The sequence below is a fragment of the Cavia porcellus genome, unplaced genomic scaffold (genome assembly GCF_034190915.1).
Source record: "Cavia porcellus strain 051 isolate PalLab524CR breed Dunkin Hartley unplaced genomic scaffold, mCavPor4.1 scaffold_6, whole genome shotgun sequence".
NCBI lineage: Eukaryota > Metazoa > Chordata > Mammalia > Rodentia > Caviidae > Cavia > Cavia porcellus.
In genome coordinates, this window is record NW_026947489.1 from 90,591,555 (window position 1) to 90,613,439 (window position 21,885).

At 53.3% G+C, this 21,885-nt stretch overlaps 1 protein-coding gene across 2 annotated transcripts; it reads left to right on the top strand.

Moving 5' to 3' along the window:
* Window positions 1–2,492: 2,492 nt before the first annotated feature.
* Window positions 2,493–20,949, top strand: Ttll6 (tubulin tyrosine ligase like 6). Of its 2 annotated transcripts, XM_063251404.1 has the most exons (13): window positions 2,501–4,844; window positions 5,617–5,773; window positions 5,951–6,118; window positions 6,542–6,685; window positions 7,094–7,179; window positions 8,993–9,218; window positions 9,629–9,804; window positions 11,968–12,156; window positions 12,948–13,125; window positions 14,107–14,352; window positions 18,699–18,966; window positions 19,356–19,624; window positions 20,406–20,949. In XM_063251404.1, the coding sequence occupies exons 1-12, from the start codon at window positions 4,381–4,383 to the stop codon at window positions 19,577–19,579; spliced, it is 2,526 nt and encodes an 841-aa protein (XP_063107474.1). In that variant the 5' UTR covers window positions 2,501–4,380; the 3' UTR covers window positions 19,580–19,624; window positions 20,406–20,949. The 2 variants fall into 2 exon arrangements, with proteins under 2 accessions (XP_063107475.1, XP_063107474.1); XM_063251405.1 differs by lacking the exons at window positions 19,356–19,624; window positions 20,406–20,949 and adding an exon at window positions 19,208–19,349 and having other exon boundaries at window positions 2,493–4,844.
* The last annotated feature ends 936 nt before the right edge of the window (window positions 20,950–21,885 follow it).

Consider the following 21,885-nt stretch of genomic DNA (forward strand, 5'->3'; position numbering starts at 1 on the left):
ACCAAAAAAAAAAGAACTAGAGACACGCAGACTTTGCCGTAACTGTTGATGATCTATCTATTAAGTAGGCAGAGAGGAGAGGGAGGGCCGGGGATGTAGCTGAAAGGTCCTTCCTTTGCACAGCACATGGGAGAGTGTGGGCCTCAACCCCACCACCACAAAAAGAAAAAAATAGCAGACACCAAAGTGATCGCAATTACATTCTTTAAAAATTATGCTTAGAGGGACTGGGGATTTAGCTTAGAGGCATAAGTGCCTGCCTTGCAAGCATGCGGTTGTGAGTTCAATTCCTAGTACTGATAAAAAAAATTAAAATGAAAAAAATTATGCTTAGAAATTAAGAATAGAAGAGAGTACAAAGCCGGGAGTGGTGACACATGCCCATAACCCCAGTACTGAGGAGGCTGAGGCAGGAGGATTGCTGTGAGTTCAAGGCCAGTGTGGGCTACACAGTGAGTTTGAGGCCAGTTTGAACTACATAGTTAAACCCTGTCTCAGAGAGAGAGAGAGAAAGAGAGAGAGACAGAGAGAGAGAGAGACAGAGAGAGAGAGAGAGAACACAAATACCTGTCAGGTTGCTGGGTTATTTATTGGCAGAACTGGGGATTGAATCCTGAGCCTTCCCAAGGAGCCACATCCCCAGCCTCCTCCTTGAGACAGAGTCTCCTTATGTATTACAGGTTGGCTTGGAACTCACTTATGTCCCTAGACAGGCCTCGAATTCTCAGAGATCCTTCTGCCTCAGCCTCCTGAGTGCTGGGATGATAGGTGTGCACCACCACACCCAACTACCAGTCCATTTTTGCTTTTTATTTTGAGACAGGTTCTAAATTGCTCAGTTGCTCACACTGGTCTTGAATTTGTGACCTTCCTGCCTCAGCCTCCCTTTACAGGCATGTGCCACTGTGCATAGCTCCTCCACCTCTGTGGACTGTGGGTGTAGCTCAGGGGTAGAGAGCACTTGCTTAGCATGTGTGAGGGGAGGCTCTGGCTTTGATTTTTTGGCAACACAAATACAGGTACACAGACACACATGCATGCACACACATGCAGTCCCCTTTAAGGGTCAGTGATAATAAATTCTATTAAAGATGTTAATATCTTTTTAAAAATCCAAAAGAACATGAGAGGGAAGACTCAGAGGTAAGTAGTAAAGGACTGTGGGCCTCAACAGAGATGTGCCGAAATGGTGCGCCCAGCTGTGGATGTGGCTCGGTGGTGGACCGGTTGCCTAGCATGCACAAAGGCCCTGATTTCAACCCCCAGTACCACCACACACACACACATACACACACACACACACACACACACAGGCTTTAGAGTCACAGGACCTTGGGATATAAAGGAATTCATCGGCCTGGCAGTGCTGAGTTCCAAAGGCAAACCAGGCACATTTGTTTCTTGACAGGGTCTCACTAGGGAGCCCATGGTGGCCTCAAACTTGCAGCCATCCTCCTGCCTCAGTCTCCCAAGAGCTTGAAGGACAGGAGTGCACCATACTCCTGGCAACTAAGCAGGATCAGAAGGAGTAGTGAGGCAGGGACACCCTCAATTCCATTTTCTAAAATTTCCCCTTAGAAATTTCAAGGCAGTGTCAGAACAGTCTCATGGGACAGGGCAGGACTAGAACTCTCCTCGGCTTCCTGATAGGTGTATTACAACTTTGTCTTTTTATTTGTTTTGTTTTTTGTCTTTTTGAGACAGGGTCTCAATATGCAGTTCAGGCTGGCCTTGAGCTCACTCTGTAGCCCAGGCTGGTCTCAAACTCTCAACGATCTTCCTGCCTCAGCCTCCCGAGTGCTGGGATTACAGGTGTGCACCACAATATCCATTGAGCTAAATCCCCAGCCCTTTTTTGTTTTCTTGAGACAGAGTGTTGCTAGGTAGTTCAGGCTGGCCTTGAATTTGCAGGGATCCTCCTGCCTCAGCCTACCAGGTGCTGGAATCACAGGTGTGCCCGCCATGCCTGACTGTTGGTGGGGAGACTTGGGAACTTCTCTGTGTTTGGCTTGCTGTTGGCCCTGGCTTGTTGGTCAGCTGTAGCTCAGCCCTACTCTGCCAGCAGCAGTCTCAGGTTGCGGGCTGGCTGTGCGCGCTGGGACCAGCTTCCTGGGCTCCGCAGCCCGGGGTTTGGGGCTCGCTTCTGTGCGGTCTCTAGATACCCCTCTCCTTAATAATAAGATTGTTTACCAGCTAGTGCCAGGCGTAGCAGCTCAGCCTGCCACTGAAACCCCAGGAGGCCACGCCAGGGCAGGTGCGCGGTTGAGAAAGTCCCCAAGCTCACACTCATGGCACACGGTGGAACCGGCTGTATCCCGAGCTTGCTCGTAGGGCAGAGGTGGGGGTGCGGTGGACAAACGTCCACCGGTTGCCCTGCCTGGGACCCTGGTTCACCGGCCCCCCTGAGCAAGGGAGGGGGGGCCCCTGCAGGCGGATCCGGGTAACTGCGGCTCCCTCCGCCCTCTCCAGGGAGGGCTGGGATTTTCCCAGAGCTGAGGCTCAGGCCAGGAAAATTATCCAGTGCCTGACTTCACGAGGTGAGGAGGGGACTGCCTCTGAGGACAGAAGGGACGGCGCCGCAGAAGACCTGGAAGAAGTCATCGCCCTGGCCTTCGTAAGGGAGAACTCCCGGAGGGGGCTGCAGAGCATCCAGGCGCAGGGCAGGAAGAGGAGGAGGAAAAAGAGGTTAGCATCTCGGGGCAGGAGTGGGGTCCAGTGGGTTAGCACAGGAAGGTCCTGGGTGCGTGGCTTGGCTGACAAGTAGAGGGCAGAGGACAAACGGGGTTACACTACTTCTTTCCTGACACAGGGTCTCCCTGTGCTGGTCAGGCTGGCCTCGAACACATAATGAGCCTCCTGCCTCAGCCTCTGGAGTACTGCAGGACGGGCATGTGCCACCACACCCAGCCTAGAATGCCTTTTTAAAAATAAGTGTAGGAGCCTGGCGTGGTGGCACACACCTGTCATCACAGCACTGGGGAGGCTGAGGCTCACTATGAGTTCCAGGCCAGCCTGGGCTACCATAGTGAGGAGAGATACATGAGTATTTGGGCCAAAATGATTTTTAATTCCTGTCCCCAGTGGACCCGTGCAATAGAAGGACAGAGGTGATGACCGATGACCAGCTGCCGCTGCAAATCTGCATCCCGCACCTCTGGCAGAGCAGCATCTCTGCCTGGCTCTGGTTTCCACCGTTCTGTGCCCTGCTGGGTCCCTGTCCCCAGCGAGGGATGGGTCAGGCCCACTCTTAGGGGCCTTCTGGGAGCCGGTGCATGTGTTGCTGTCCGGCTGCTTCCCTTTTCTCTTTTCCAGATGATTGGTGATCAATCTGTCCAACTGCCGGTACGAGAGCGGTGAGCACCTGCCTTCGAGGGGCCCAGGATGGGGACCCGCTGTTACCCCAGGGATGGGAAGGGTCCTCGGGTGTATCCTTGGGGATGAACCCTCCTCCATGGTTTTCCTGACCTATGAGCTGCTGACAGAGGCTGACAATCTCTCGGAAATCACAGGTTTTGCCAACAATGATGTGTACGTCAGTTCCCAGAAATTCCCTTTTTGTTTGTTTGTTTGAGACAGGGCCTCGCTACGTAGTTCAGGCTGGCCTTGGATTCCCAGCAACCCTCCTGCCTCAGCCTCCTGAGTGCTGGGATTACCTGTGTGTGGCACTGTGCTTGGCCCCACCGTCTATGATTCTCATTTGTAATTTGAGGGTCAGATTTTAGAGCACAAATTACAAAACAGCAGCCCACTGACTGCAGACCTACTCTACTGGCCTCCAGACTTCATCGTAGTGGAGTGCTTGCACTGAAGGCTCTTCTTGCCTAGGCCCTTGAAGGACTTTGGGCTTGTGTCAGAGCCAGCGGCTGGCTGGTAACACTAATGGGAGAGCTGAGATGGGTGTATTTCTGTGCTTTTGAAATACACTGTCTAATTTGCCAGTTCACCTCCAGACCCACGCTTGGCTCTGGCTGATGTTAAGGATTGGTTTATATTCACTGGACTTTCAGGGCTTAGTGTGGAGCAAAGTCAGCAGCCCACTTTCTGGAAAGGGGAAGCCAGGCCACGTCCAACATTCATGTAGACAATCTGTGGCAGTGGGGTGCCACTTGTGCTCTTTTTTTCTTCTTTTGGTGTTTCTTTCTTTCTTTTTTTTTTTTTTTTTGAGACAGGGTCTGTCACTCTGTAGTCCAGGCCGCCCTTGAACTCACCATAGAGCCCAGGCTGGCCTCGAACTTGCAGAGATCCTCCTGCCTCAGCCTCCCGAGCTCTGGGGATGACCAGTGTGCACCACCAGGCTCGGTGGCACCCGCTGTCTTCAGCAGCTTCGCCTTCCCATGTACTGGGCCACCTGCATCCATCAGACAGAACAAGACAGCTCCCATGCCCAAGGAGCTGGTTCTGTCCCTTGGGTGCTGGGGTCTGAGAGGGGAGACCCTCCCCACCCCCACGCTTCCCCCACTTCCCGTAAGGCCTGGCTTTGTCCAACCCCGGGCAGTGCGCAGGGCAGCCCAGCAGTATGGCCTCCGGGAGGGGGGCGAGGACGACGACTGGACCCTCTACTGGACCGACTACTCCGTGTCTCTGGAGCGGGTGATGGAAATGAAGAGTTACCAGGTGCTGTCTGCAGGGTCCACGTGGCGCCGGCCCCAGGGGTCTCCAATGTTATCCTTGCCCCTCCCCCCAGCTAGTCATGGATTGCGGCTTCTTTCGCAGAAAATCAATCACTTCCCCGGGATGAGCGAAATCTGCCGCAAGGACCTGCTGGCCAGGAACATGAGCCGCATGCTGAAGCTGTTCCCCAAGGACTTCCACTTCTTCCCCAGGACCTGGTGTCTCCCAGCAGAGTGAGCCCCAGGTCCCACCCCTCCGTCTCGCCCCTCCCTCCCCGCAGACTCCACCCCCCCGCTGACCCCACCCCGGGAGCCCGCGGACCCCGCCCCTTCCCCCCTCCGCATCCCCACTAGCCCCGCCCTCCCCTGTCCCGCCCACCCGGGAGCTTGCTGGCTCCAGCCTCGCTGCCCTCCGAGCGGGCTAGGGAGGGAGAGACCCAGGGCGTGTCCAAGGCTGAGCACACACCAGGCTTTGCCTATAAACGCGCGGCAATCAGGGGCCGGGCGCCGCCGAGCCTGTGCCCACAGTTGGGATGAGTTTGTTCTGACCCTGAAACCTGTTGATTTTGAACTCGGTCCAACCGTTTACCGGTGCAGTTCCTGCAGTTTCAAGAACCTGCAGCTCCTCTGCTTGGGTTAGTGCCCCAGGTCAGAGCAGGACAGTTGTTCCCCGTCACCCCACCCCCCACTGCCTCTTTCCCTGCTGTGCCATGCATGGGTAGCAGTCTGCCCTTCTTGAGTTGAGTTTTTCCCGTCTCAAAACTGCACTTCTGGCCAGGCCTGGTGATGCATGCCTGGCATCCCAGCACTCAGGAGGCTGAGGCAGGGGGATCACCTGGAGTTTGAGGCCAGCCTGGGCTATATAGCAAGACCCTGACTGTGACTCAAAGCGGTGTCTTCCTCCTCCTCCTCCTCCTCCTCCTCCTCCTCCTCCTCTTCCTCCTCTTCCTCCTCTTTACGCTGCCCTGGCTAAAGATCCGTCTTCTTCCCTCCCTGTCCTGCTAAGCTGGGGAGGCCTGCAGACCTACAGCAGGTCGAGGAAAAATAAGACGTACATTTGCAAACCGGACTCAAGCTGCCAAGGGCGAGGGATATTCATCACCCGGACAGTGAAGGAAATCAAGCCTGGGGAAGATATGATCTGTCAGCTCTATATTTCAAAGGTACTTCCTGAGCGCCATTATTTATTCCTTGTCCACTGCTGCCCAGCTCAGGCTGCACTGGGCAGAATGGGAAACATGGTGTGGAGGGTGAAGCGGATGCAGCCTGGCTTCTGCCTTAGGCTCTGCCTGACTGAGCCTCCTGGCCAGGAGCTAATATCCCTTATCTGGGCCAGCCAGGGTGTCCATCACACTTGCATTCTGGTCCTTCGGCCCGGCCTCACCGGGCTGGCCCCTGTGCTGGGACAGAGGAGAGCTGGGCCACCACCATGGTGTGTGGAGGAGGCTTCACCTTCAGCAGAGGAAGCCATCCTGGAAACCAGCTTCCTGGGGTCAGAGGTCACTGAGGTACTAGGAACTTTCTGGAACTTTCTGGGGGAGAGGCAAACATTGGCCTGTTTGGGACACAGGCCCAAGGAACATTGCAGGGAGAACTGTCACAGAGCCACGGCCCTTGGGTGGCCATGGGTGGCAACCACATGCACAGAAGGCCTGTTAGTATTTGTTTGGTTGCCAGGATGTCTCCCGGAAGTGGTGGCTTGTGGCATTCGAGAGATCAAAAGACCAAAGCAGTGTGGCTCAGTGATCTCCCAAAGGCCACACGTCCGGTCACAAAGGCTGGGTCCTGATCCCCCTCCCTGGAGCTGGCCAAGCCTGGCACTTTGCACAGGCGACCTCAGAGCAAGGAGTTTTCACTCCTGGAAACCGAGATGGGACCGAGGTGTCGTATGCAAAGTGTTCCCCTGACACTGTGTGACTTCCCTCCCCCAGCCCTTTATCATCGATGGGTTCAAGTTTGACCTGCGGGTTTATGTGCTGGTGACTTCCTGTGACCCCCTCAGGATTTTTGTGTACAATGAAGGACTGGCCCGCTTTGCTACTACGTCCTACTCCCACCCCTGTGCAGACAACCTGGTGAGCAGAGGGGACACACTCCCCCCCCCCGCCCCCGCCCTTTAGCCTGGTCAGGTCTACACCCTCCGGGCCTCACTGGGATTGAGCATCCTTCACTGAGCACTTATTGCATGCAAGAATCCTCCGTGTGGCCTTCCTTTTGTTTTTTGAGACAGAGTCTTGCTCTGTAGTCCAAGCAGGCCTTGAACTCACTGTGTAGCCCAGGCTGACCTCAAACTTGAGGTGATCCTCCTGCCTCAGCCTCCTGAGTGCTCGGGTGACAAGTGTGCTCCCACAGCTGGCTGTTTTGTGGGTTTAAGGACTTCCTAAGATTTCCCTTTCTTCTATCCTTTAAGCACAGGGCCTGGCGCGGGGTGGAAGATGGGAAGGCAGGAGAAAGGTCCCACAGGCTTGTGTCTCTTCCCCCAGGACAACACCTGCATGCACCTGACTAATTATTCCATTAATAAGCACAGTTCAAACTTCATTCAGGACGCTCACTCGGGCAGCAAGAGGTAAGGGAGGGGCTGGGCACCCGTGTGCCCCCCTCTCTCCCGCATCCCACTCAAACCCCGCCCTTCCCTGCCCCTCCCTGCACTGGGTCCATCTTGGGTCACGTGGCCTCACCTCTCCACCCTCGGGGCTGTTAATCATTACAGCAGGCCACTTGTAAACTCAGAGCTGGGAGGAGGACAGGTAAACACCAGTTTTCCCAGCAGAACACACAGGCGGTCCCAAACACGCAGACACCGACACAACAGGCCAGGCCGGCAGATGTGTGCTGATCACACCTCTGCACGTGAGAAGGGCTCGCTGGGCATTGGCTGCTCTTTGGCCTTGGTTCCCAGGGACGTTGTTACATTAGAGATTCTCTGGGGATGTGTCAGATTCCCTCCCAGAGGAGTTCATGAGAGTCTTGTCATAGGCAATGTTTCCATTCCTGTTACCATCTGAGCAGCGCTCTTTCTGAGTTTTTGTTCTGATTTGTTTGTTGTTTTGCATTGTTTGAGACAGGATCCCACCAGGTAGCCCAGGCTGGCCTTGAGCTTGCAAGAATCCTCCTGCCTCAGCCTCCCAAGTGCTGAGATTACAGACCTGTGCCACTGCACCCTGCTTGTTAAAATTTTCACCCCGACATTTTGTGGGTGGGGGCCAGGGCCATTTTAACGATGAGGAAACAGTGTGAGAGGTTGGGGTGCCATCCATTTAGGGACAGTGCCTGCGTGTGGCGGGGACAGCAAGTCTCCCCTTCTTTCTCCCCATCATCCGAGACCCTCGCTGCCCATGCTGACAGACATCTTAGGCCCATGTTAGCAGCCAAGGCCAGTGGTGTCAGAGTGATGGCACCTTCGTCTTCTTGCAGCTGGCACAGGGCTGGTGTCAAGCTTGTGACCGGCCCCAGGGCCATCACAATTGCAGCACACAGCCCCCGCGATGGTGGGCTCTGAGTCACCAAGAGATGGAGGCGATCCGTTTCTTGTGTGGGAAGTCAGGCAGCACATCCTCTGTTTTAGGGAAAGTTAGGCAAATTAAAATGCTCAGGTTTCCTGCCCAAAGCTTTGTGTTCTAGTGCCCTGAAAATCCATTTAGGCGCAGACGGTGGCAGGTGGAGGGGGGGCTTCTGTACTGAGTGGCCTTTGCTCCTCTGTCCTTTGAGCTCAGGTGTTGGTTACTCTCTGGGAGGAGCTAACCACAGCCTCTGCCTAGGGCTTTCCTATCCAAAGGAGGACACCTGTTAATCTTTCCCTGTGGAACTACCCAGGGCTGCAGGTTCCTTATGGGCACCACTAAACAAGACTGCTAGATCTTTGATGCCTCCCAAGACCCTCACATGTCCTCAGTGGGGCCGAGGTGTCATTATGCTCCCCAAGCTGGGTGTGGTGGCACAAACCTGTAAATCTGGCACTTGGGGAGGCTGAGGCAGGAGGATCACAAATTCAAGTCCAGCCTGGACAACTTAGTGACTTAGAGAAAGCCTGTCTCAAAATAAGAAATAAATGTGAAGACCCTGGGTCCAGTCCCCAACTACTTAAAAAAAATTAAAAATAAAAGGCTTCAACTGGGTGTGGTGGCACAAGCCTGTCATCCAGCACTCTGGAGGCAGAGGCAGGAGGATCACTACCTTCCAGACCAGCCTGGGCTGCAAAGTGAGCTCAATGGACAAAAAAAAAAAAAAAAAAAGGTTTCTAGAAGACACCAGAGGTTGCAGTAGGCAGGTCCCTGCCCTCCCTGGGTCTGGGTGTTCAGTGTCCCCAGCCCCAGAGCCTCATGGTCCACAGAGGGTTCCCAAATGTCGCCAGCCCTCCCCAGGGCCGTGCTTCCCCGCAGGAAGTTGTCAGCCTTCAATGTCTACATGGAGAGCCACGGCTACGACGTGCCGCAGATCTGGAGGGCCATCGAGGACCTCATCATCAAGACGCTCATCGCCGCCCACCCGGTCATCAAGCACAACTACCAGACCTGCTTCCCCGGCCACACGCTCAACAGCGCCTGCTTTGAGATCCTGGGCTTCGACGTCCTGCTGGATTGCAAGCTGAAGCCCTGGCTGCTGGAGGTGGGGTGGGGGGGCAGCCGGGAGGGGCGGGGGCTGCGTCGGGGCCCCGCCCCCTTCGGCTCGGCTGCTCCTCCTCCTCCTCCTGCCCGGGTGCTTGTGGCCGAGCTGAGAGGCGCCGGCCACCAGAGGGGGGTAGACGGCTGGGAATCGGACCATCCCGTCCTCCCGAGGCCCGGCAGCATCAGGTCTGCCTCTGGTGACAGCCTCTCCCGCCCGGAAGGGGACCTGGGCCCTCAAAGGCCGGTCCACTGTGCTCAGGGTTACACCGGGCGGGGCTGCCTCCCTGGGCTCTCAGGGGCCCGGAATACTCAGTTCCAAGCACTCAGGGTGCTGGAAATGAAGCTGCTCAGTGAGCTTCCTGAGGCAGGTGGGTGCAAGGTTCCCAGGGGGCTGCTATTTTGTCCTCACAGGTCAACCACTCTCCAAGCTTCTCCACTGACACCCGGTTGGATAGGGAGGTGAAGGACAGGCTGCTCTATGACACCCTGGTCCTCATCAACCTGGGAAGCTGTGACAAAAAGAAAGTCCTGGAGGAGGAGAGACAGCGGGGCCGCTTCCTGCAGCAGTGTCGTTCCCGGGAGGTCAGGTACATTGGTAACCCGACCTTGGTCCCCAGCCTGGGGACCTGCGCCTGTGGCTGTCCTGGTCCAAGTTACGAAGCAAAAGCCCACCACTTAGGTGGCCTTTGGGTCCCTTCCTGAGCCTCAGTGATCCTTTGTCAGATGGAGCCCGTGCTGCCTCAGATTGCTGGGGGAAGGAATGAGGTCATTCAGGGCAAACCTTAGCTCCAGGGCCAGCATCACAATTTGTAAGAAGCTATCAAAGAATTTTGCCTAGGGTAAAAGGAGGTACCTCATTGGTAAGGTACACTTGCTTGGCAAGTATGCGGCCCTGTGGTCAATCTCCAGGACTGCTGAAAACAATAAAATAACATAAAAGATAGCTGGGCATGATAGGGCATGCCTATAATCCCAGCACTTGGGAGGCTGAGGCAGGAGGATTGCCATGAATTTGTGGTCAGCTTGAACTACATATTGAGTCTCTGCCTTTAAAAAAAAAAAAGCCTAAATAAATAAATGAATCTTGTCTGGAGTTGTGAGAGAGAGGCTCATTTCAATAAACAATAATCCTACTTGGAAGATGAGTTTCTATGAAGGATGTTCCAATTTCGATAGTTTTATTATAAATGTGCCTTTGTCCCTAGAATTAGAAGATTAAATTACAGACACAAAACTACATATAATGGATTTGAATTGATTAAATTGTGAGAAGATTTAGGAGTCACCAGTATAAAAGAACCACAACCAACCCATGTTTTGGAGATGGGTCTCTCTGTGTAACCCAGGCTGGTCTTGAACTTGGGGCAGTCCTCCTGCCTCAGCCTCCCAAGTGCTGGGCTTACAGGCCTACACCACTGTGCCTGGATACCATTTATTTTTACTAAAGGAGAGCTCTGTAAGTCCCATGCCATGCTCCTGAGCTGGTAAGAGGGGTGTCTCCTAGCTTCCAGCCTTCGCCTTGTAACTGGAATATTGGTTCTGCAGAGATCTTAGCACCAGAGGTTCTGAGCCTGGCCCAGGAGCACCCTTGATGCTTTCAGACCAAGTCCTAGGCCCTCCTGCAGGGCAGAGCCAGCCCAATGCTTGGGAATCAGCTTCTGCACAGGGCCATGAGTAGCACTGCCTTCTGGGAGAGGGCGCGGGGGAGGCAGAAGGGTGTTGTACTGCCTGCTCCTGAAGCCAAGAGCAAGACTCCTGAAGGGGGACATGGCTTGGTCACTTTTTGGGTCTCAGAGGCACCATGCCTGACATCCGCAACTCAACGGAGAGGTTTATTTTGGCCTCCAGTTTGTAAGAGGTTTCGGGCCACAGTCAGCTGTGCCAAGACAGAAGGGTACTATGGAGGGGCCTGGCGGAAGACAGGTGCACACCTCATGGGGTCCAGGAAGCACAGCTGGACGCGGGGAGAGAAACCCTTCCATGCCATGCCCCTGGACCGCCCCTTGACCAGGCCCCGCCCCTAGCCTCAAGCCCAGCTGCACAGGCTCACTATCCAATCACCTTCCGCTTTCACGCCTCCAGCATCCAATCACCTTCCAAACAACAGGAAGCCATTGCCAAGATTGCCTTGCTCCTCCAGGCCCTGAACCCTGGACAGTGAGTCTGGGCTACAATTCCCGGCCACTCTCACCTCTGCTGCTGGGAGCCAGGGGGACAACCTCCCCTCGTCAGCACGTGGCCCTGGGTGTCTCAGTGACTCTCTGGGTAACTTCCAGAGTGAGGCATCACGCCTCCCTGCCTGATCTCCACCTTCCTGGAGGGCTGTCAGGAAGCATGAGATCGTTGCAGCCATAAAAGCCATTAAGCTCATCTTAGAAGCCTCGATTTAGCCAAAGGCAAGCTGTGGTCTCCAGAGCGGGGGTGATGAGGTGACGAAGGGGAGGTGGCCACCGTCAGCCTGCTCGGACCAGGAGCTGGGAGAGTTTTACTCGGAAAGGGAGAGAATTTGGTTAAAACATCAGAAAGGCTTCTAACCGTCTCCGAGGGCATCGTGAAGTCGTCATCGTTTGTCCCTGGAGGGCCACGACCTCCTCTCGGGGAAACATTCTTGCTTTTACTCAGTAACACCGATTGGCCTCGGTCATATGCGAAGCCACCATCTGGCCCTTGCTGATGTCCAGCTTGGACAAGGCCTTTTAAAAAAAAAAACAAAACTTTTCACAGCAGCCCTGCAACCTCTTCCCCGACAGGATGGAGGAAACCAAAGGATTCCAGGCTGTGCGGTTACAGAAAACCGAGAAATACGAGAAGGAAAATTGTGGCGGGTTCCGGCTGATTTACCCCAGCCCGAACCTGGAGAAGTACGAGAAGTTTTTCCAGGACAACAGCTCGCTCTTCCAGAACACTGCCGCCTCCCGGGCTCGGGAGGGGTGTGCCCGGTAGGAAGTTTCCCCGGTGGTGAACTGGCTGGCTGTTCTGGGGACTGCACTTGACCCGCTGGCCAATGGGTCGGGTGGCAGGGACAGGGTCTGACCTTGCAGTGACCCCGATACCAGGTATTGCTGAGTAGATGGGTGGCTGCTCCTAGAAATCCATGCCTCGGGACAGACACCCCTGAACCCTGGGATTTACACAGGTGTGAGATCTAGGAGCTGGGAGGGAATTGAGGCATTAAGTTTGGCAGATTTAAGAAGGAGGGTCCAAGATGAGGGTTCTCCTAGTAAGAGGAAGACGAACCAGGACTCAGAACTACCCCATCTCCTGATATCACCATTACACCATCTCTTCCCACTCCCGTGGCCCCTAGCCTGAAAGCTCAGTATATGAAGTGGTCCAGGCTGGGCATGGGCACATACCTGTCATCCCAGCACTCGGGAGGCTGAGGCAGGAGGATCTCTGAGCGTTCAAGGCCAGCCTGGGCTCTGTAGTGAGTGCCAGTCCAGCTTGAACTCCATAGCAAGACCCTGCCTTAAAAAAAAAAAAAGACAAAAATATAAGTGGTCCTACAGGGGAGCCCCTGGCCCTAGCTTCCTACCCAGATCCTCTTTCCAGCCATGGCATGGGAAGTGAGGAGCAGAGGAGGCTGTGGTGGAGCAGGGTGTGATCCCCTCTCTGGAAGTGACTGGAGGGATGGTTCTGGTATTACTCTCTGCCTGGCGGTGGGGCCCTCGGACCGTGGAGTGGTCACCATCCATCCCTGACCCCTTTGCTCTTTGTCATCCACGGGCAGGCAGCAGATCCAGGAGCTGAGACTGCGGCAGGAGGAGAGGAAGCCGTACCATCCACAGGAGAAGAAGGCAGAGCTGCAGGGGGAGGCGGCCGGCGAGCATGTGAGGGCCAAGAGCTCCAGGCCCTGGCCGCAGAGGCAGCAGCATAAATACAAGGCAGCCAAGCGCAGCCCCAGACAAGTAAACCTGGAGGGGAGGGGCCTGAGCGTAGCAGCCACACTGCGCCAGGTGGGGCCTCCAGGGAGGGCTGCTGTGGAGACCCCTGCTCCTGGCCCAGATGCACTGGCGCCTAGGCTTGGGCCACAGGTGGGGTTCTGAGACCCTTGCTGACCTTGGGCCCCACGGGGCACTCGCTGCTCACTCTGCCCTGGGCTGTGGTCATTTGTTTGTTTGTTTGTGTTCCAGACACTGGATTGAACCCAGGGCCTTTGCACTGATCTCCCTTCCCCAGCCCTTTCTTTTTTATTGTGAGGCAGAATTTTGCTAAGTCACTGCATTGTCCAAGCTAGCCTCAAATTTGTGATCCTCCTGCCTCAGCCTGCCAGAGTGTGTGTGTGGGGCGATCACTGTTGTGATCCTCACACCCAGCTTTTTCTAAATCTTTGGCTTGCTACTTCTCTGCCTGTAGCTCTCTTCTAGCTCAGGGAAAGATGGAGTCTCAGCTCATGTGCTTTTTCTTAACACCTCACCTGGAGGGGCAGAATCACAGCAGGGTTTGGGGTTTGTTTGTTTGTTTGTTTGTGTGTTTTGAGACAAGGTCTTGCTGTGTAGCCCAGGCTGGCCCCAAACTCCTGGCGATCCTCCTGCCTCAACTTCCCAAGTGCTGGATTACAGGTGTGCGCCACCACGCCTGGCTGTTTTGCTTTTTTAGAACTTTGTTCCTGTCACAGGCCCTTTAAGAATCTGGTAAAAGTTGTGGAATCTGTCACACTAAAATACACAATGAGCCTTTTTTAAACTGCAGTTTCAAGTGGCCGAAAGACCCTGGAAACCACCCATGAGCCCTGTGAGGGCTCCAGGACCCTAGCTTGTGAACCCAGAGCAGAGACACCTTGTTCCCAGTGCTCCCTTCTTCCTGTCTCGTGGCACCTTCTCTCGGGGGCAGAGGAATCTGGAGGTGCTGGGGTCCCCACGGCGGCATATTGGTTCCCTCTTTCCCAGTGCTTCCAGCCGCTGGCACTGGTGTCCTGCACGCCTACCTTGCTCTTGGGTGTCAGAGACAGAAAGAGGAGTTTAAGGGACTTCTGCCCAGAGTCCCCTGAGGAGGATGCCAAGGCCACACCCCGAGAGGCCACGTCCGCCAGGCCCTGCAGCTCCAAGCTGGATCTGAGGAGCCTTTGTCACGATGGCTCCGACATCAAGGAGACCGCGCTGGCCCCGGCCACCAGCGCAGTCACCAGCTCTACAGTGAGTGTTGCTGAGCTCTGGGACTGGGTTGACAAGGACCCTGCCATCTGGTTCTTCTGGACCTCTGACACCCCTCCAGCCTCAGTTTCCCCCTCATGGGAAGACCAAGTTGCAGAATGGGGTTCCTGCTGGGAAGATGGGCCTGAGATTGTTTTGGGGGCCCCCCTGTGTACCCCTCTTCTTGGTCAGGGTGTCACCTGTATGAGGCTGTGGCCATAAGCTTGGTGGCTTAAAGTAGCCTAAAACCAAGAAGTACTCGGGACCTTGGGGCTTGTTTCCTGCTGGATTCTGGTGTTGACTGCAGTCCTTGCCACTCTGGATTTGTGGCAGGGTGACACTGTGCCTCTGCTGCCTGTCTGTGTCTCCACGGTTCTGTCTGTGTCTCTGTCAAGACAGGGTCTCACTATGTAGTTCAGGCTGGCCTCGAATTCAGTGGCCTAGATTTTGTTTTCTGTACGTCGTTCCCACGGCATTTACACCATATCAGGCATTACCGGTCGTCATCTACAGGCAGCTGGCATACACGGTGGGCGGGCAGAGTGTGGGTCAGAGACCAGAGCACCCTGGGTTTAGTAGTCATGGGGTTGCAGGGTCCTAGCACTAAGCCTCTGTGGGTGCTGCAGGGCAGCCGCGGTTACAGATCTCCTGCAAATACGGAACTAAGTCAAAGGAGCATGAGCAAAATCCAACTAGAGATACTAATTTATTTTATTTGGGAATCAAACTCAGGACTTTGTGCTTGTCAGGTGCCTTGGTCGCTTTTCCCAAAATTAGGGAAGGGAGGTTTTATTTAGCTCAGTTAGTGGAGGCTTCAGTCTGTAACCAGCTGGTTCTGTGGCAGGGTGGCGTGGCCGAGGGGCAGCCATTTGTTGCAGCTGCGAGTGATAAGAGCAATGGGGTAAAAGGGAAACGCACCCCTTTTTTCCTCCCTTACACTGTATGCTGCCCCCCCCCTGGGCGGGTGCAGCACTCACACCACCAATCCCAGCACCAGACAATGAACCAATCACAAATGCTAGACTCAGCCGTCCTAGAAAGGCCCACCTCCCACGCCTGCCTGAGGCTTGGGGGGACATTTAAGCAAAACAATGCCAGGCAAGATACTAATTTAGGATAGCAGTTGACATTGTAGTTCTGTAGGATCATGACCGCATTGCTGGAAAACCATCAGCACAGTAGTTGGGATCCCAGCTGGTCCAAGTAGACAGTGATGGTGTATTTTAAAAAATAAAAAGAATTTTGAGACAGAATCTCACTGTGGAGTCCAGACTCGCCTTGACCTTACTGAGTAGCCAAGAGTGACCTCAAAATCATGGCAAGCCTCCTGCCTCAGCCTCCCAAGTAGTGGAATGATAGGCATGAGTCAAAATTTCTTTTCTGCAATTTTTTTTTTCCATTTTTTTGGTAGCGGAAATCAAACCTGCAACCGCACACTTACAAGGTAGGTGCTTACACTGCTGAGCTAAATCCCCGGCAGTGAGTCAAAACTTTTAACCCTAGTATTTTTCAAATTTTCTAATTCTTGAGGCTGGGGATTTAGCTCAGTGGCATAAGCACCTGCCTTTCAAGCACGTGGTCGTGAGTTCGAGCCATGGTACAGATAAAAACAAAACAAAACAAATTTTCTAATTTTTATAACCATAGTATCACGTATCCATTGTCTCAAAAAAAGAAAAAAAAGAAAAAGAAATCCATTGTCTCTCAGCTGGTCAAGTACTGGGAGAAAGTTTCTATCATCTTTATTTATACTGAATGAGGTGACTTATTTCATATTATCTATTCTATATTATTTGATGATACTTTTTGAGACAGGGTCACACTAGGTAGGCAGTCCAGGTTGGCCTTGAACTTGCTGTGTGGACTTGAATTCAAAATCCTGTCTCAGAATTAACACAGGTATGCTACCATACCCAGCTCGATGCTTTAAAAGATAATATGAGTTACAATCCACTAAATTAATTTCACAACTGTGAATTGGTTTTCAGGCCATATTTTGGAAAGTATTTTTGTTTCTTTCTTTGTTGTTCTGATTTTTTTGGGGTGGGGTACTGGAGATTGGCATCGAACTCACACCCTTGTACTTGCCAGGCAACTGATTATGCCACTGAGCTATATCCTTGGCCCTGTTTTGACTTGTTGAGACAGGGTTTCACTGTGCAGTTCAGGCTGGTCTTTTTTTTTTTTTTTTTTTTTTTGTCTTTTTCCTTTTTATCGGTACCAGGGATTGAACTCACGACTCCCTGCTTGCAAGGCAGGCGCTTACACAGCTGAGCTAAATCTCCAGCCCCCAGGCTGGTCTTAAACTCACCCTGTAGCCTAGGCTGGATGGTGATCCTCCTGCCTCAGCATCCCCAGTGTCGGGTGGGTTTACAGGTGTGCACCACCATGCCTGGTTGGAAAGTACTTTTAAGAGACTGTGCCTTAAGGCTTCATGCCATTGGACGTGACAGTGATTTCTTAGATACCACAACAAAAGCACGAGAAACAAAAACAAATTTAGACAGAAGACATCAAACTTAGAATAATCTGCACAGCAAAGGCAGTGATCAGCACAGTGAAAAGGCAGCTTGCAGAAAGGGGGCAAAAACTTGCAAGTTGTGAGTCTGGAAGAGGTTTGTTGGGCGCTCTGAAGCGGGGCTGGACCCCTGACAAAGTACTGGCGGATCTGATGTCAGGCTCTCAGCCTCTCCTACAAGGGTATCTCCCAAACCACTCAATACCATGGCTTTTGGGGCATGGACTTCAACACAGGAATTCTGGGAGTGAACAGATACTCAGACCCTAGCAAAGTTCATACACAGACTAAAGGTAGGCAGGGGTGCACACTGCCAGACCCAACACTTGGGAGGCTGAGGCAGGAGGATCACCATGAGTTCAAGGCCAGCCTGAACTATGCAGTGAGACCCTATCACAAAAAAAGAAACAAGGGCTGAGGATTTAGCTCAGTGGCATAAACACCTGCCATACAAGCAGGCGGTCATGAGTTCAATCCCCAGTACTGATAAAAACAAAAAAAAAAAAAAAGAAAAAAAAATGGGTGTGTAATGTGTATGTGTCCCCAGAATAATTCAACCCCAAAAAACTCCATTAAAATATGGGCAGGGGCTGGGGTTTGGCTCCAGGATAGAGAGCTTGTCTGGCATACTCAAGTACTTCAGTAACACAAACAACAACAACAAAAACTGTGTGGGTGGGGCAGGGTCACAGGATTTAAATAAATATTTCTCTAATGTGAACTGTAGGATTCAGGTCCTATCTGGGCAATTTAACAAGACTTTTGTTTCAAAAAATTAAAAAAGGCCTGGAAGTGTGGCTTAGTGGTAGAAGAATACCCCTAGGTGTGATCCCTGGTAACACAGATACACACACGTACACAAACTCACAAAAAAAAAAAAAACATGGGGGGGGGGCTGGGGATTTAGCTCAGCGGCATAAGCGCCTGCCTTGCACTTCTGTGTCTGAATCCTTGCTCTCAGCCTGATGTTTTCAAACTCCGTTGATGGCAGAACAAACATCAGAATCTCCTCTCTCTAAAAGGCCAAGTGTCTCATTTTGAGCCTGTCTGAATTTGGCTTGTCCGTTCATTTGCTGGTGCAAATTTAGATTGTTTCCACCTTTTGGTGAATGCTGCATAAATAATTTTTAAGGAACTAGCCAGGCGTGGTGGTGCATGCCTGTAATCCCAGCCCTCCGGAGGCTGAGGCAGGAGGATTGCCATGAGTTGGAGGCCAGTCTGGGCTACAGAGTGAGTTGTTGTCTCAAAAAAGCCAAATATGTGTATATAAATAAATACATGAATAAAGACCTCTAGGGGAGACTATAGATTTCCCCCACTATTTTATCTTCGGCCCTGATTTTTAACCGATTCATTAGAGGCAGGAAACTATTCTAACCGAAACCTTTCTCATTGCTACTGCCCAGCTTGTACTGTCTTCTCCCTTTTTCTTTCTTTTCTTCCTTCTTTCTTTCTTTCTATGTTGTTTTTTTGAGACAAGGTCTCCCAGTGTAGCCCAGGCTGGCCTCAAACTCACAAAGATCCTCCTGCCTCAGCCTCCCGAGGGCTGGGATTACAGGTGTGCACTGCCAATGCGCAGCCCAGCTCTTCAGCTGACCCCTTTCACAACGTCTGTTTATTTCACCCCGGAATAGCACAGGAGCCTGGTGCCTTGCACAGTCTCCCTGTGGACTGGTTTCTCTTTCAGCCCTTGACCTTGGTAGAAATTTCCCCAGACTCCACAGCTTGGGTCTCAGCCTCTCCAAAGTCCCCGCCCCTCCCACCCCCGACTGTCACCTCCGAGGGTGGCAGCTCGACAGTCATCAGAGTCCTCTCCTTCCAATGCAAACAGCAGCAGCAGAGCCCCCAGCAGCTCTCCACGGAGAAGTCAGCACACCCTTCGGCGCCTGTGACGCCCCAGCTCTTTATGCAGCATTTGACTCCAGGCTGGACCTGGCTGAAAGGCAACAAGCAGGGGCAGTGCTTGGTGTCGGAGCTGCTGACCAGCACTCAGAGGAAGAGGAAGCTGGCCCTGTTCCCTGCTCACTACAACCCAGGGCTGCTGCTGAGCGCCCGGCCACGCGAGAGCCCACGCATGCCGGGGAGTGGCAGGAGCCTAGGTGTGTGGTCTGCATTCAGTGACTGTGACAAAGCCCCTGAGCTCCTTAGTTTATGAAGAAAAAAGATTTCTTTAGGAATCATGGTGTGAGTGGTCATGTGGTGGGGCTGACCCAGGGCTCTGAGGGGGGTGGCGGTGGCAATGGTGGGGACACATGTACCCTATGCTCCTAGGGTGTCTCTAGTCTGACTGAGGAGACAGAAAAGCTCTATAGCACACTGAGCCCTGTTAACTCCTCCCAGCTCCTCAGCACAGGGAAGAGAAGAAGCTGGAGGATGCGAATGGCCGAGTGTCCTTCCCAGGGTTGCACGGGGTTCCGTGGCCCTGGTCAGGCAGCTGTGGTGAATCGAGCCGTGCAGACCGGTCGCACTGAGGACTTTGCCTTTCCAGGAGACCTCTCTGTGCCCGGGGAGTGCCACCCTGGCAGCTGCAGTTCTACTGAGAAGAGGCAGCCGGACACATCTCCCCGACTCCTCTTAAAGAGTCCCCAGAACCACGAGGTGTCCCTCAAGGACCTCCTGGTGGTTGCCACCCCAGCCCACCTGGACCGGAGGCCAGGCAGAAGCCATTCCAGGGCCGTGAGGGACCTGTGTGTGCAGGATCGGGACACCTAGAGCCACTGTCTGGTCTCTGGCCACAAAGGATGTGACAGGAACTAGGTAGGCGACCTGTGGTCCCAGGGTGTGTTCCCACACCGCAGGCACAAGGTGCATTCCCTGGAGTGTTGGGTGTGTAGGAAGGAGGTGGATGGATGGACACAGACCTACAGGTCAGTGGATGGTTGGGGCTTCCCTCTGTCCCAGTGCCTGAAATCCCAGCACTCAGGAGGCTGAGGCAGGAGGATCAAGAATTCCAACCCAGCCTGGGCTCCATGAGTTCAAGGCCAGCCTGCACTATGTAGTGAGACCCTGTCTCAAACAACAAACAAACACAAACGGGGTTCATATGCTGAAAGCTACACAAATAAGTGAACGAAATCAAAGATCTAAATAAACAGAGATATACCAGAGATATACAGATTTGAAGACACAACATTGTAAAGATGTTAAGTCTCCTCAAACTGAGATGCAGGCTTAATAATTCCATCTTTCCAGCCAGGGGTGGTGGCTCACTCCTGTAATCCCAGCACTCAGGAGGCTGAGGCAGGAGCATCGTTGCAAGTTCAAGACCAGCCTGGCTACAAAGTGAGCTCAAGGCCAGCTTGAACTGCACAGTGAGATCCTGTCTCAAAAAAGACAAACAAAAAAGATGCTGGGGCAGTCAGACTGCAGGGAGCTGAACGTTACACAGCTGAAATAAGTTTCTGGTGGCCGCCATCGCCAGCCACTGAGCCCTTCCTGATGCCTGGGTAGGAAGATGATGACAGGTTCCTTGGCTTTCTGACATCCCAGCAACTATTTTAAACGAAAATTGAAGAAAACTTTTTTTTTTAAATTTCAGGATCAGACTGGACTCCGCCGTGGTTTTCCCTTGCCTGCCTCTGACTCCGAGGAAGTGATTGTTTCCCCACAGCCTCTGCAGCGTCCCCAGAACCAACTAAAAGTTTATCGGTTCACTTAGATCCCCTGGTCTGATGGGTAGCTCCCCTTAGCATCCCTGAATGTGGTAGCCTCCCGGTTTGACGTGGGTGCTGCAGGACCATGAGTCACCCCAGCGGGGACTCCGTGATCCCGGCTGCTCCTCCCTGCCCCTGGGGTGGGTGGGGTGAGGGTGGGGCGCCTGCGCATCCAGGCTTCAGCTCAGTGATGTACACAACAGGCCGTGGCTGCAGCCCCTGGGACCTTTGCCCGCCAGCCAGCCCAGAGGCCTGTGTCCTGAACCTCTTCTGTGGGCTCCCCCTCCGGCCTGCCTCAGTCTCCCTGCAGAAGGCAGAGAGGGTGTAGAAGGGCCCGGCCTGCAGACGTATCTCCCAGTGACCTGCAAAAGTGATATTCCTTCCTCTCGAGTGTACATGAATAAAACAAACTGCCATGCTCAGCGCCCAGCAAGGAGCCTGACCCGGAGGGAGACTGGGAAGGGGGGCGGCTGGTCCTCCTGGGCACCCCTCGGCATCTAGAATTTCTTAGGCTCAACAGTCTACGGGAGCTCTGCCCTCCTTGCTAAGAACCCAAGTGACACTTTCTGGGGCGTGGTGGCGCCTCACAGACTTCGGTAGGATTCTCTCTCTCTGTCTGTCTGTCTCTGTCTCTGTCTCTTTCTCCCCTCCCTCCCTCGCTCCTCACTTCCATTCCTCAGTTAGGTCCCTAGTGGAGCCTGGGGAGGAGCAGAGAAGAGGTTTCAGAACCTTCTTCACCATATGGACCTGGCATTTGCCTTGTGAATTCTAATACAATGAATTTCTGCCCCTAAGAACATCAGGGGACGTCTGGTATGGTGGTGCACACCTGTAATCCTAGCACATGGGAGGCTGAGGCAGCAAGATCACTGTGAGTTTGAAAACTACACAGCACAGGGGCTGGAGGTTTAGCTCAGCAGCATAAGCGCCTGCCTTGCAAGCAGGCAGTCGTGAGTTCGATCCCTGGTACCGATAAAAAGGAAAAAGACCAAAAAAAAAAAAAAAACAACAACAACAACAAAAAAAAAAACTACACAGCACGAGACACTGTCTCAATAAAACAAAACTCAGGGGGATTCTGGAACCCTTGAACCCCACAGCACTCCTCAGACCTTAATTATCTGAGGTGCCAAAGGTTTGCAAGGATTCCCGGCATCATGGACCTTTCAGTAAGTCATAGTCCACTAGAGCAGCAGGAGGCCCTGATTAGCACAGACAGACAGACAGACAAGTACAACCTTCACCTCCCTCTGCTTCCCCAGCCCTTTCCCCGTTTGGTTCAGAAGGCTTGGAGGGAACTAATTTGGAGTCAGTTTTCCATGGTCCTCTTGGTCATAGCCAAGCCCAAGCCAGAGACATCAGACT

What these genes read in the sequence shown, in the direction of transcription:
- Ttll6 (XM_063251404.1), top strand. Translation starts at nt 4,381, where the DNA reads ATGCCCAAGGAGCTGGTTCTGTCCCTTGGGTGCTGGGGTCTGAGAGGG. An exon ending in GTCAGCTCTATATTTCAAAG is followed by an intron (nt 5,774 to 5,950) that starts GTACTTCCTGAG and finishes TGGGCCAGCCAG; the next exon opens with GGTGTCCATCACACTTGCAT. An exon ending in TGGGGTCAGAGGTCACTGAG is followed by an intron (nt 6,119 to 6,541) that starts GTACTAGGAACT and finishes TCCCTCCCCCAG; the next exon opens with CCCTTTATCATCGATGGGTT.